This window comes from Octopus bimaculoides, chromosome 19 (genome assembly GCF_001194135.2).
Source record: "Octopus bimaculoides isolate UCB-OBI-ISO-001 chromosome 19, ASM119413v2, whole genome shotgun sequence".
NCBI lineage: Eukaryota > Metazoa > Mollusca > Cephalopoda > Octopoda > Octopodidae > Octopus > Octopus bimaculoides.
This window is the reverse complement of record NC_068999.1, coordinates 37,002,452-37,018,147: the sequence shown is the minus strand read 5'-3', so window position 1 is coordinate 37,018,147 and position 15,696 is coordinate 37,002,452. Positions and strand designations below refer to the sequence as shown.

The 15,696-nt window shown below is 35.5% G+C and overlaps 1 protein-coding gene across 1 annotated transcript in view; it reads right to left on the bottom strand.

The window, feature by feature from the left end:
* Positions 1–15,696, bottom strand: part of LOC106871294 (EF-hand domain-containing family member C2) — a 31,580-nt gene that overhangs the window by 14,490 nt on the left and 1,394 nt on the right. Inside the window, exons 3-7 of the mRNA XM_014917678.2 lie at positions 13,827–14,078; positions 10,565–10,669; positions 7,277–7,415; positions 3,130–3,441; positions 245–438 (exon numbers count right to left, since the gene is read on the bottom strand). Coding sequence (XP_014773164.2) covers positions 245–438; positions 3,130–3,441; positions 7,277–7,415; positions 10,565–10,669; positions 13,827–14,078 — 1,002 coding nt within the window. The remainder of the gene's footprint in view (positions 1–244; positions 439–3,129; positions 3,442–7,276; positions 7,416–10,564; positions 10,670–13,826; positions 14,079–15,696) is intronic.

Below are 15,696 nucleotides of genomic sequence, written 5' to 3'. Positions count from 1 at the left end.
ATATATATATATATATATAGATACATACATACAGACATACATACATACACACACATGTATATATATGTATATATACAACAGGCTTCTGACAGTTTCTGTTCACTAAATTCACTTACAAGGTATTTGTCAGACCTAAGCAAAAACATAAGGCATATGCCCAAGGTGCTATAAGGTGGAACTGAACCCAAAACCACATGGTTGCCAAAGAAACTTCTTTGGCAATAAATAAAAGACATGCACTTACTTGATCAGCTCTTGTTTCCATAAACCTCAGTGTATACTCATCGATGTCTGTTATAAGAAACTGATGATTAACAAACTCCACTGTATTTCCAACAAACAAATCTTCTGCTAAATAATACTTAGAGAGTTCAGTGTTGAATTTTTGCTCATGTTTTTTCATGCGACTCCGCTCCAAAAACTTGCCACCAACAAAACCTTGACATTATTGAGAAAAAGGAGATAAAATAGCTTTTCTTTGAGAAGCACAAGGCTAAGAATTTTGAGGAAAGTAGATCAGTTGCTTAAATCAATGAAAGAACCTGATTAATACTTTATTTTATTGATCCAGAAAGATGAAAAGCAAATTTTGCTTTGGCAGGAACAGATCTCATAACATAAAATGCCAAATGATATACAATTAAACCTTGGGAGAGGCATTATGCCGGTAATAAACACACGCACTGGTTCAGTCCTTTATTACCGGCATAATGCCTCTCCCAAGGTTTAATTGTATTTATTTCAACATGCGTATCCACATCAAGAATCTTGCACACGAAATACACATATGAAATATGATAAGCTCCAGTTAAATGATATATTACAAGAGATTTTTATTTTATGCTTTAATGATTCTGCCAGTCAACCACCCTTGGGGGTGAATGAAAATATAACAATAATAAATGGCAACACTGCCAGATCAGACTGGAGTCTGGTGTAGCCTCCTGGCTTACCAGAACCAGTTGAACCGTCCAACTCATGTCAGCATGGAAAATGGACATAAAATGATGATGATGATAGATGAAAATATTTAATCAAATTAGTTGAGTCATATATATCTATACATATCAACATCAATCATGCATGAAGAGGTGTAAAGATTCTCCAATGTTATAAAGAATAAAACCAAACATACATTAAAATATAGGCGAAAAATGATAATATATAAAAATACATATAAAATTACATACAAATAAAATTTACATGTAAGGCATTATGCATGATAAATATAGGAGGTGCAAAATGAATGAGAGATTGATAAATTTGAATAAAAACATCAACCTTTAAAATAGCAAATCACCTAAATCGACTAAAAATCACTTATACATATATAAAATAAGATAGAAATAACAGTAGATATAAGGGAAAACATAAATAAAATAGGATCCCAAAAATAGGAGGATGTTTCATTCACAGCTGTTTCAGGGATACATTACTGGTCATTGTTAAAAATTGAATACTCCATATATGTCCTCATCACCAGGATGATGTCCTCCTTGGTAAATTTCATCACATATATAAGATAGTCTAATAATTCTGCCAGCTTATAGCCTTAACAATAACAATCCTCTCTATTATAGGCACAAGGCCTGAAATTTTATGGGACAGGGTAATTTGATTACTTTAACCCCAGTACAATTGTATATTTGAGAGATGAGGAATTATTGTACATTAATTACATTTGATGGACATTTGTCCTCATCTTGTTTGTTGTTATCACAATGTTTTGGCTGATGTACTCTTGACCTAGGGGAATTTCGAACTTCGGTTCTCATTCCTAAGGTATTTTTTTGATATTATTATTATTATTATTCAGGTCACTGCCTGGAATCGAACTCGGAATCTTGGGGTTATTGGCCTGTGCTCTTAACCAATACACCATATACCCATGGGCGATTATGGAGTGAATTTTAGGGCTTATAAATCTAATATTTTCCGACCCTCCCTTAATACTGGTTCCCATATGCTACTCCTATCTGCACTAGGTCTAATTAGGAAGTTATGCCGTAGCATATGTGCTGCCTCTTTTAGTTTTTGTGTTTTTCAGTGGTGTTCTCTATTATTTTAACTTCATCTCATAGGAGGAGGTGGTCTCCATTTTTCGATATATGATCAGCTATACCTGATCTTTCAACATCTCCTCCTGTCATAGCTCTGCGATGTTCCTCTGCCCTTATTTTGAGGGTAAAATAATACAACACTTCTCAAGAGTAATACAACACTTCACAAATATCTCCTTCAAGTAAGAGAATATAGCCAAAAGATTGCATCAGCTCCATCCCATGAAGCTGTGGTAGGTTGTACAAAGGCGAAACATGCCCCCCCCCACCCCACCCACCTCAAAACAAGGGTAGAAGAACATCACAAAGCTATGACATGAGGAGATATTGATAAATGAGGTATATCTGATAATGTATGGAAAAATGGATGATGTATGGAATAATACAAACTACTAACAATAAAACAGAGATACAGGGGAAAAGATATTGAAAAATTTAGATAAGGGAGAGCAGGGACAGAGCCATGAACTTTGTGGTCATTTCAAGTGTGAGGTCCATGTGCTTGACCTTTGATATCTATAAGTCAACATTAAGAGGTAAACATCCGTATAAAATTTGGACAAGGCACCTCTTAAAGATTCTCCACAGTTACAAGGCCTGCTAAAAATAGCAGCTGCATCTCACTCAAGTCATACTCTACTATCTATTTTAAAAAATGGATATGTGCAACGTAGTTCTATATATACTAAAAGGAAATTACTGTTATTTAAAAGAATAATATGGCCATAGCTGGAATGTCTAATCAGAGTCAATGTAAGAGTCTGATTAAAAAAAAAAAGCCTGAGTCAACAGGATCTTATATTTACTCTCAACTCTCAAGAAATTTCAGCTCATTTACCATCAAATCATATTTTCATTGATGATGTTGTTGTAGATACTTTATATCTAGAAGTAGAAAATGGTTATGATCACAGCTGTAAAATGCTTGATCAAAGATGATCTATAACTAAACAATGACAACAACAACAACAACACATCCACAATAACAATATTACAGTAACAAATTCAGACAATGCACACACAAAATATAAAAGGCAAAGAGGATTTAAAAACAGGCAAAATACTTTACCAGAGTTCTTGATTACAGGCTCAAAGACAGATATAGTATCATCTGATAGATAATAACTGATAATGAAATCCCTGTTTTTATCTGCAGAAACAACAGGTATTTTCAGTTTGGCGAGGAACCGTAGAATATTGCTGTTGAACCCTGATCTGTCATACTTCATGAATTTAAGGAAATCTTTCTGTGGAACTTTTGGAATGATAGATCGACAATTACTAAGGGAGTCTTCTTCGCTTCCAAAACCATTGTAAGGTGGTAGAGCCATTTTTAAGGGTGCATTGACTTCCTTTGTGTGTTTAATTGGTGTAAAATTTTCTGTGAATATTGATGTTTTTTGTAATGAAAAGGAAAGTGAAGACACTCAACATAGGTAGGGTAGAGAAAGAAAATATTATTAGTTTAAATGAAAAGATGAAGTGGTAGTGAAGTATTAGCCTTTTTGTTTAAAATCTGTGACTTCTGATCCACAAAGTAATTTACTTAACATTGTCTTTGCTCACTTAACTGTCTTGTAGAACAGATACTTGATAATCTGGTCAATCTTAACTGTCGTAATTTAATGCCTAATACATGTGATAAAATTTTTAGATTTACTATTCACAAGAAATTATTAGGTCATCAATTCTGAAATTTGTAGAAAAGAGAAAAAGTTTGCTAATGTTTTATAAACATAAGGAATAGTTTTATTCATCAAATTATGCACCCATATTGTCAATACACTTTTGCCATTTCAGGATTAGCTTGTTTAGCCTGGATATTTAAAAGCCTGGCAATCGAGAGTGAATAAAATCTTGGAAGGCCTGTTTTACAGCATCATTGGAATTAATTATTTTCCCATTAAAAAGAAGTGGTAGTCAGTAGGGGCAAGATCAGGTGAGTACGGTGGATGATGGAGAACTGTATTTTCACCAATGACATTTTTACCATGTGTGGTCTGGTGTTGTCTTGCAATTAAATAGGAGTGGATCTTTTTTTTTTTTTTTTTTTTTTTTAAATTTCTGCATCATTCGGTCCAGTTGTCTGCAGTATACTATGGCCATGATTGATGAGCCAGGTTTAATGAAATCATAATGGATCACACCTGCACCAGACCACCAGCTTCTTTTGATGAATTTTGCTTTTTGGACTGTTTTGGTCACATATCTTTGTCCAACCATTGTGCTGAACGTTGACAGTTGTTGTATAGGATCCATTTCTCATCACATTACAATTCGATTTAAAAATGATTAATTTTTTGTGACGAGAAAGTAGCATAATGCTGGCTTCCAAACGTTGCTGTTTCTAATTTTCACTGAGTTCATGTGGAACCCACCTATCCTACTGTTTCACTTTATCTATTTGAATTAGGTGAGTAAATACTGTTTGCTTGCTAACACCAAACAACAATGATAATTCAGGGACACTTTAAGATAGATCTGACTCGACGGTGACTTTCAGTTTGTCATTATCCACTTTTGTTTCTGGTCAACTGCATTGCTCATTTGTGAGGTCGAAGTTACCAGAACAAAATTTTGCAAACTGATTTGATACTGTCTGCTGTGTAATAACATTAGAACGACATACTCCATTAATATACCAGGCTGTCTGCAATGCTGTATTTCCAAGAAAACACTTATATTTCAAAACTGTATGAATTTCTGATTTATCCACCTCTAAGCCAAAAACAGCAAAAAATGATTTATAAATACTTTGTAAAGTGCAAAACGAGTTAGAATAAAGAAATAGATGTGTCAGCTTTCTAACCAAAAATAAAGATTGTCAAAATATAATAATGGCACAAAATGAGCAACTGTCAAAGCTTACCGTATACCTTACTACAAATTTCATAGTTGATGACCTAATAGCACCTATCTGCTTCAGGCATTGTGTTGTTGCTTTACATAGAACATTTTAATCTACATTGGCTAAGTTCCTCTAGTGAATAAACTGGATCATGAGAAACTGAAGAAATCTCTGTGTGAATATTTGATCTTAACCTGCTACAAATAACAACCAAATTCTTGGAACTCACTATCATCTTAAGAAATAGGGAGGATACAATGAATAATGTGGTCGTAAATGATTATAAAAACAGTAAGGTAATAGTGGAATGCTAGTTCAATCAGGGATAAAGTAGAGGAATACGAGGGGCTACTCAAAAATAACTAGAAACATTTTCTGTGGACCAAGCCTGTTGGAGTTCAGGCTTCCACAGCTAGAAGCCACTTGATGGGGCCCTCAGGCATCAGCCTGCTGACTGGTAGCATCCCATGAGGTCATACTGTGATGCAATGTGACTGTATTGCAGTGCTTCTCCTCTGTTCATCAATTTTTGTGATGGCTGAAATGAAGGAACACTGTGCTTCCATGAAATTCTGTTTTCTGCTGGGGAAAACAGCAGCCAAATCAGTTGTCATGCTTCAAACAGTTTACAAGGACACTGCTATCATGAGCAAAACACAGGTTTATGAGTGGTTTTCACGCTTTAGGAATGGTCACTTATCACTTGAAGACCAACTGTGTTCAGGGCGATTGTTGACCTCCCAAACGAATGAAAACATGAAAATTCCTGAACTGATCTTGGACAGCCATCACCGAACAGTCAATGAAGTGGTTGATATGACTGGGGTGTTATGGAGCTTTGCCAACAAATTTTTGAGCTAGGAATTATTAATGAAAAGAGTTGCAACAAAATTTGTCCTTCACTTGCTCGAGGAAGATTAAAAGCAGACAAAACTGAATGCATGTCATAAACTGCAAGAACAGTTGGAAGTTAATCTGGACCTTTACTTAAAGGTTTTCACTGGTGACAAAAGGTGGTGTTTTGGCTACAACCTGGAAATGAAGCAGCAATCAAGCCAATGTGAGCATTCAATGCTACCAAACCCCCAAAAAGTGTGTCAAGCGAAGATGATACTGATTTGTTTTATGAATGCAAAAGGAATTGTCCACACTGAATTTGTCCCATCTGATTAAACTGTTAACCAGACATTTTAGTTTGCAGTTCTGAAGCATCTACTAGATGCAGTGAGACAAAATGCCCTGATTTGTGGAAAAGTGGTGAGTGGTGGTTTCATCATGACAATGTGGTTGTGCGCACTGCCTTGAGTACGGGACAATTTTTGACCCTAAATGGCATGACCCTGCTTTATTTCATTAATTAGCCATATAGGCTTATCACCTGCCAGAGCCTCGTGGAACTTTTAGGTGTTTTCGCTCAATAAACACTCACAACGCCAGGTCTGGGAATCGAAACCGCGATCCTATGACCGCGAGTCCGCTGCCCTAACCACTGGGCCATTGCTTACCCACCCTCCCTTTCCAGCCGATCTTGCTCTCTGCAAAATTTTCTGTTCCCCTGAATGAAAAAAGTCCTTAAAGGAAAACGTTTTGCAGATGCGGAAGAGATGAAGGGGGAAAAATGACAGAGGCGTTGAAAGGCGTCACTTTGCAAGAGTGGAAAACATCTGAACCGATGCATTGCTTCAAATGGAGAGAACTTTGGAGGTGATGACATTGTAAACATTTAAAACTAAGAAAAGAAAATAATATTGCAAAATAATTCTGGCTTCTTTTGGTTACCCCCATGTAAACAACAACTGGAGGATGTCACTTCTCATAGACTGTATTCTTATCCATCAGAATAAGATGATAGAGTAGCTCTTTGAAGTTGGAATTGTTCTTTAATGTATAAATGATGTTAAACATTCAAAATTCTAGTCAAATATCAAGTTAACAATGTACTGTCTGGTCCAGGAATTGAATGCAGAAGTTTATAATCAAAACCCCAACTGCATATATGTATGTATTATGCATGATTGAGCCTTCTGTGTCTTAACACCTTTGAATCTTCCATGTGGTATACACCTCACATGGATATTTACCAATTCTGAGACATGTGTCTATTTTTTGTTTAGATAAAACAAATTTAACTTAGTAACATAAGGATAGTTTTATTGTATAACATCATTTAGCATATACTCTCCATGCTGGTATGGTTGTTACCAACATGAACATTAAAAAATCATAATATATATATATATATATATATATATATAAACATATGCCTATATACATACTAATGCACACATGAGAGATTCGCAAATCTAGCTAAATCCCACTTTTATTTAAATTTCATGACATTTGACACAAACGAAAGTAAATCACTTACCAATTCCATAATTGGTTTTGTAATATTCCTTTGTGAAGCCATCACAGTCACAAAGCAGGAACGGTCGACTATAGACATTGATAATATTTCCAAGACGAAGATCAGAGGCATGATAGTAAGACATATCAGGTTCACCTGTCTGGATGATGAAATCAGTCATCAAAAATTACATTTTAAAGGAAATACATCACTTACTAGACAACACGGTCGGTCAGCCTGCTAGAAATGATAACAACATCTCTCTTGAATCACATCTTACTATTATGGAAAAAGTGAAAGATACTGTGAATAATGTATTTCTAACTAGCGCTGGAAAAGAAGGAGAATTCAAGTTGGAGTTAAACAGCAACAACAGCAAAAACAATAACATATAAAAATGGAGCCATTGAAGAACCCTGTATGGGATCACTTGACATTTTAGAATTAGCAGCCTCACAACAGTTTAAACCACATTCCTATATTTGCCTGGGAGATAGGTAAAGGGAATTTACTGAGGCAAATTTTCTACAGTTAGATGCCTTTATCATTGACAACCATCACCTGGTTCCTAGTAATTTAATACTTCTCGTTTGGCAGATCTGTTTGCAAGGAAGACCGGAAGTGAATGAGACTGCTTGTATGGTGGTGATATTTACTAACAACTATTATGCAATGTCAAGACATTGAGACACAAATACACACACATACATAAATGTGTGTGTGTGTGTGTACTACTGGCTTCTTTTAGTTCCTGTCTGTCAAATCCTGTTACAAGGGTTTGGTCAACTCAAAACTATAGTAGAAGATAGCTAAGGTACCACACAGTGGGACTGAAAGTAAAGTTGTGGGGTTGTAATGTGAACTTCTTGACCATACATTGTCTGCAAATAAGATTAGAAGACTATAACTGGAAATGCTTTCCATATAGTTCTACTCACTTTGGGTTTATATGGGACTAAACACCAACAACATATTTGAAGCCATTCATGGATTATTGTTCATGAGATTTCTGTAGAAGGAAAGCTCATGTACATTTTGCAGTATTGGGTAATTTTTTGTCTATAGAAAGCCTGCAGAAATTCTCCACTCTGCACACCACTGTGTTCACTGATGAATTCAATGTGTTGAAAACCAAAACAAATACTACAAGGTATTTGGTCTAACATTTTATCAATCAACCAACCATTCTATTGACCCCAAAAGGACAAATAGCAACTTTGACTGATAGGATTTGAAGTCAGTATGTAAAGAGTTAAGATGACAATCACAACAACAACACTAAAGCTTTTTTTCTCATTATTTGTACAGCCATTAGTCTACAGACATGTTGTTTCTTTTCTGTCATTTCTACTGTTATCTATAAAAAAGGATGCATCAATGGGGTTTCGGTGAATAGGGTTAGCTTTAGTTGTCTTCATTTTTAGTTTAGCTTTGATCATGCAAACCTATAATTCCAAACATTCCGCCTGTGACCATCCCATCTTTTTCCTATGTATAGTAAATCCTTGACCATGTTATCTACTGTATCCATTCTCAAAGAAATGGGGAGGGGAGGCAATTTGGAAGAGCTTGGCTGCTGTTCCTAGCAGATCAGGCAACCATATAAAGGCTACTTCATTAGTCCACATTGATGGTACAGCAATGTGTACAATCAATTGTCAAACAATTGTTAAGAAACAAAACTGTAATGTCAGAGGTGCAGGAACCTGGTTTCAATGTGGATGGACTACAAGAAAACCTTTGACTCTGTCCCCCATGCATTGATGTTAGAAGCCCTTTAACTTGCTAAAGTTCCAGCGAGCATAGTTGAAGGTATAGCCAACCTGAAATTAAATACAAAGAGTGATTGTATTACCATTAGTAAAATAAAGTATTGCAGAGGCATATTCGAAGGGGATAGCCTCTCTGTGATGCTGTTTATATCTTCTGAAAGCTTTTTAAGGAATTCTGAAGGATATCTCACTGGTTTACAAGGAAACAGAAATACCAAAATAGCACTCTGTTCCTTCGTGGATGGCTTCAAAGAATATGCATGAGATGAAAAAGAGACTTTTACTTGGTTACAACATTCTCATAGGATATAGTTCTGGGGTGTGGTCAGATTAAATGTTGCTATATGGTTGTGAAAAGAGAGAAAACGGTAAACCAGACTAGCTACATTTCCATCAATGGCTTAAATGTATTCCCTATATCTGATGAGTAATGTTATAGGTATCTAGTGGTGGATGAAAACACATTTTACAATGGCACCTGTAACAAAACACCTGTCACAAAAGAAAATTACAGCCAAATAAAGAAAATATAGATCTCAGACGTCTCTGCTTTCAATAAAACAGTGGTCTACAATGTGTTTGCAGTGCCAGTACTCATACCAACATTTGGACTGCTTGATTAGATCGGAGTAATTGAAGTGAGTCCCTCCTAGCTTGAGGCATTTATGTATAGTAATGCTCTTAATATAAATAAATATATTTATTGGGAATAATTAATGGATTTTTCCTTTATGAGGTTTCTTTCATGCTAACTACTTAATAAATTCTTCTAAAGATTTTATCCTATATTTGAATTATATATATATATATATATATATACATACATACACACAAAAACACCTTGTTGATGTTATTCAAATTCCAGTGAAGGATGTTTGGATCAAGGTTAGAAACTTGCTCTTTCTTTATTGGTAAAAAATCTTGAAATAAAACTGAATAAGTATATACATACAAACAAACAAACATAGATTGTATGGCTGGAGGCCTTTCCAAACGTCAATCAATTTACAGTGTAATAGATGCTTTTTATATGGCAGCAATGTTTGTGAGGTCACCAACTTACAAAATAAGACTCTAAATTTGAGTTGTGGTATAATATTGAAAGAGGTGTCTTTATGCCTTATCTTAAAGGACAATAGTATTATAGAGGGATTGGAGCAGGTGTGTTGCTGAAGAGGAGTACCAAATAGTTCCCTTGCCAACTGCGCCATTGGATTAATGCCAAATTTAAGCATCAGTGAAGCTTCAAATGAACCAAACTCTGACAAGTGGTGTTGACAACAACAATGATAATACACACACACACACACAGTATATGTATGTGTATATATATATATATACATATATACACGTACATACATACAAATCTTAGTGATGCAGGCTCGTTTGTGCTTGTGCTATCCATGTAAAAGCACACATGCTGGTGCCATGTAAAAGCAACCACCATTATATTTAGCCTTATTCGTTAGTACTCCACTTCTATATGTAGATACTCAATTAAGATACAAAAACAAAGAACTACCTTCACACTTATTACCTTTAAGTTGTCCAGAATGTAACGTCCTTTAGAATGCATTGAGCCAAAAACATTTAAGACTGTTCGGTCAACCTTTTGACCATGGAGAGGCAGACCATCAGGTACCTGAATAAAGGAATATAATTGATTAATTTTGTCATGTGCACAATTAACAGCAAGAATCAGAGCAATGACACGCCTATTCATTGTCAATACATTTCAGTAGATTTGGACATAAATATACTAGCTACTATCATGTTTTGTCTTTGGAGAACTTCCCATTTAAGATGGAGGCACAGGTATGGCTGTGTGGCAACAAGTTTGCTTCTCAACCATATAGTTCTTGGCAAGTGTCTTCTATAATAGCCTTGAACTAATCTTATAGTATTTGTTCTGGCATCTTAAATCCTGAGTTCATATCCTACTTATTGTAGCCAAATGGTAGGAATCTTTTGTTACAGTCTAATCAGTTGTCATATATGAAATAATAATAATCCCATCAACCATAGGCACATGGCCTGAAATTTTGGATGAGAGGATTAGTTGACTGCACCAACCTCAGTGCTCAGCTGATAATTATAGTCCCTGAAAGGATGAAAGGCCAAAGTGACCTCAGCAAAATTTGAAATCAGAACATAAAGACAGGTAAAATGTTCATTAAGTATTACATCTGATAAATTAACAATTCTGACATATCACCTCCTTAAAAATACCACTACTATTAATAGTAACAACACAACGGTGATGATTTTAGCATTCAGAGCAAAACAAAAGTGCCCTTGCTACGCTTGGCCTCTGGAGGAGGTCAACAGTACAAAGGCAGCTGAAATAAAGTTATAATGAAAGGAAACCATAAATGATAATAAGTTATCTACACTACTACTAAAATATATCAAACATGTAATGGCAAAGTGGAAAAGTATTATAACATTAAAAAATGACTCAGAAGTCATTAAAACCTACCCTATACCCATCAGAAAGGGTATTTTACAGGGAGACTCACTGTCACCCTTGCTTTGCTGCCTTTCTCTAACCCTGCTAAGTTTATAGGTGGTATAGACAAACAATAAACCATCTCCTGTACATGGATGACCTTAAAATTTTCACTAAAACACCAAAGAAACCTTGTCAAAATTTTCCATTGTTTTAGCAAGGACATCAGAATGATCATGGGGCTGGACAAATGTGCTGAAGTCACATTGAGAAGAGACGAAGTAATCAACCTTGAAAATACTGCTCTCAACATAGACACATAAATAAGAGAATTAGACCATAATCACTCATACAAATATCTAGGAACAGACAAAACAGCTAAAATACAACACAGAAATGAAATAGAAAATTAGGAGAGTATTTTAGAAGAGTTAAAGTAGTATTAAACACTGAGCTTAATGCTAAAAATAAAATAACAGGGATAAACACGCTAGCCATACCAGTCATAAAGTACAGCTTTAACATAATAAAATAGAATATCAGTGAATTGAGAACCCTAGGCAGAAAAAACAGAAAACTTAACCAGTGTACCAAAATGACCACCCCAAAGCAGATGCAGACAATGTATCTACCCTGCTCAGGAGACTGTGGTCTAATACAGATAGAGAGTTATAAAATAACAACAGTTGGACTAGGAAAGTACTTTGAAACAAAGAGTGGAAGACTACTGCATGTAATAAGGTAACACAAGAGGCAACAGAATACAAAACAGAAACAAACCACACTGATACACTGACCGCAGATGATATCACAGCAGAGATGGTCAAAGAGACAAGAAACAACAGATTGGAGCCTGGTGTTGCCATCCGGTTTCACCAGTCCTCAGTCAAATCGTCCAACCCATGCTAGCATGGAAAGCGGACGTTAAACAATGATGATGATGATGATGATTGAAAGAGAAATGAAGATAAAAACCACTCCGTGGCAAATAACTTATAAGGCTTGACAGAGAGGAAGTGAGCTTAAGTAAAAGACAATAAAAGCAGCTTAAATTTGCTAGACTAAAAGCAGAAACACGATTGCTTCTCGCTGCACAAGATTAATGCCTGACTACAAACAATTATAGAAGCAAAATAATGAAAACAGGCTCTAACACAAAATGCAGAATGTGCAACCAGCACAATGAGACAGCGGACCATATCATCTTGTGTTGTCTAGTCTTAATGATTTCAGCGAAGATGGGAGCATTGGGATGCATATCAGGCAGTTTTGAGGAGTGTGTAAATAAAATCTTTACTGATGCAAAGTCACAAGTCATGCAAACAACAGCACTCCTTGGTACAGCAAGGATTTTCAAGAAAGTTTTGTCTATGTAAGGAACAGGAGAGGAAATAGTGAGGAACTTTTGTCAACTTGTTATTGATTGTTCCTTAAGTGAAATGTGTGATGTACAAAATGAAGCAATAGATGAAAATATGACATCCCTATTAAAAAACAAAAAAAGAAATGCAAGTACAAATAATAATCATATATGTATTTACATTTTTAAACATAAACACAAATGTAATGTTTATACAGTTCACACACATACACATACAATCTTTCACATATGAACAAGACAACATAGAACACGGTGTTTAAACAACTTAAGAGAGAATTAATGAATATAAGATGCAGCATATCTCATCTTAAACAGAGAGAAAAAAGCAGATATGCTCAGTAATAAAAGTAAGAAAACAAATAGGTGAATTTTGATTTGTGAGCCTCGGGCAATCAAGATACAAAAGAAGCCATAGCACATTTCTAGAGATGGTGTTGTGCTAAAAACTTAACACTGCACAAGAGCAAAACAAACCAAAAGATAACAGTGGACAGATGACGACTATATATGAAGTATGAAATGCATTCTACACTGCCAAGCTATACCCAAAACACACATGAATAATAAAACAAGTATATCAAATATGGAGAAGAAGAAATACTGTTATAAGGGAAACAATTTTGGAAAGAACTCTTGCAAATATCTGGTGATATATATTCTGTGAAAGGGGAAAATGCCTCAAACTAAAATAGACCAAGTTTCAAAGAAAATAAACAAGCACCATCTGGCCACGTACCCAATGCATTACACATACAGCACAAATGCTAATACAACCAAAGACTGCATCAGACTCCATAACAAAAGATGCAATACAATACTGGGAAGCATTTGCACTGCTCCTAACAGCCAAAAAAGAACACACAAAGCTGTACACATCCCAGCAACACAGAGGTTTAGCAGATGATGCAGTAGAAAATTGTTTGAAATAACCAAATTTTGTTGAAGAAGAAAAGCACAAAATATATTTACTTTTGGTAATTTCCCTCTTTTGATGAAAACTGAAATTTGGTCACGGCCACTGTTAGGCAGGATGTCTTCATGGATTTCTATTGTGTCATCAGAGAGGAAGTAGAGAAGCACCATCTTGTGTGGGTCACCAAACATTGCATCCGAGTCATCCCAGAGACAGTAGAATCTAAGTACATGCTGGTCATGGACAAGGAACTGCTTCAACATATCGATCTTTTGATAAGGTCGCATGGGCTTCTGGCCTTCATCAACCTTCAGAAGAGAAGACAATGATAAATTCTTTGCAAGTTTTCAGTAACATTGTAAAATTAATAAGTAGAAAGGTAGAAAATGTCATAGAATGCTGGGCTAAATTTCCAATGGTTGCCTGAGTTTTAGAAACTGTACACTGAATCTCCATATCATAAGAGTCAACTAACATCTCTTTCTAAAGCTCTACTGAAGGAAAACTGTCTGACTCATAACAGCAAGGAATATCTAATATTCAATGTTGATGATGATAATGATGGTTATATTGATGTCAATGACAATGATGATGTTGCCACTGGCAATAATGAAGATGGTGGTGAAGGAGGAAATGATGATGATGATGATGGTAATGACTATGACGCTAATGATGTTGAGTGCAAGGCTAAATGGTACATGCTGGGATGTAAAGTGGATGCCATTATGACGGATGTCCAGCCATAGACACCATGCTAAAATAGATATAGGTGCACAATTCATTTTCCACACCTGATGGATCCTGCCAAATCATCCTACTCGTGCCAGTATGGATAGTTTATGTTAATCAAGGAGGACGATGATGAAGATGTCAAACAAAACGAGATACCATTGCAGATACTTATAAGAATGTAATTTGTCTAAACCAAATGTCTTATATCTTCAAGGAGGGGTAGGTGTAAATTGGACATTACCGCACTCATGGTACAACTTAAATGAAATGATCTGGTTTGATGTTGAGGAACTGTCTGCATCAATAGTTTTCTGCTTGAGCTCTACAGAGACACTTAGCATCCAAAAACATAGTACCCGGATTGTGCAAGCTAAGCTCAATATCTATTAAGTAAATAAACCTTTCAAAATCTTGGGGTTTTCGAGAAAATTCAATTTTTTTATGAAAGGAATCATTAGTTGTGAAGAATTTGGGAACCACTGCTCTGCATGATTATTCAGTATGCTAAATGCAACAGTAATTTCCATCTAGAATCACCACACACAAAGAAAGGCAGAATATATCGAATGACTTGATTCCCAATGCTCTGCACCTTGAATAATAACATAGGATGGCCATGATTGGAATGTCCTTGGTCATAGTCCTGATTAGGGTTAACTTGTGGAAAAAGCATTTACTTATAGTTTTAAGTCTATGACGAAATCTCTAAAAGATCATTCAAATTGGTAAAAATAGCATCCAATTATCTCATGTTACATGCTACTATCTTTAAAAAAACAGAAGGACATTGATAATGCAGTTGTACATACAGGATGCTTGAAAGAAACAAAATATAATAAAGCAGGAATGCTTTTGCTTACAGGTCTGCTAAAAGGTTAACCCTGAAGTCAAACAAAAAAAATAAGAATAATGTTTGCTTCAAACTGAAAATGAAATCTTAATACAGAAGCTCCTGCACAATAGTGTTCACTATCACAATCAGCCAACCTATGATGTCTCAGCTGTTGTCTTATGTTGGTCAGCTATAATTCGCATTGTGGTATCTGAAAGAGTTCAGTTGGGAAAGTGGTAGACTGAAAAACTAAAGGCTTGAGATTCAAACCAAAATTTCTGTATTCAGTGCCCGATACTCTTTTTGCAATTTCTTCAAGTTGATCCTGTCCCCACTCAATTCTATTATTGTTCCTTGAATGC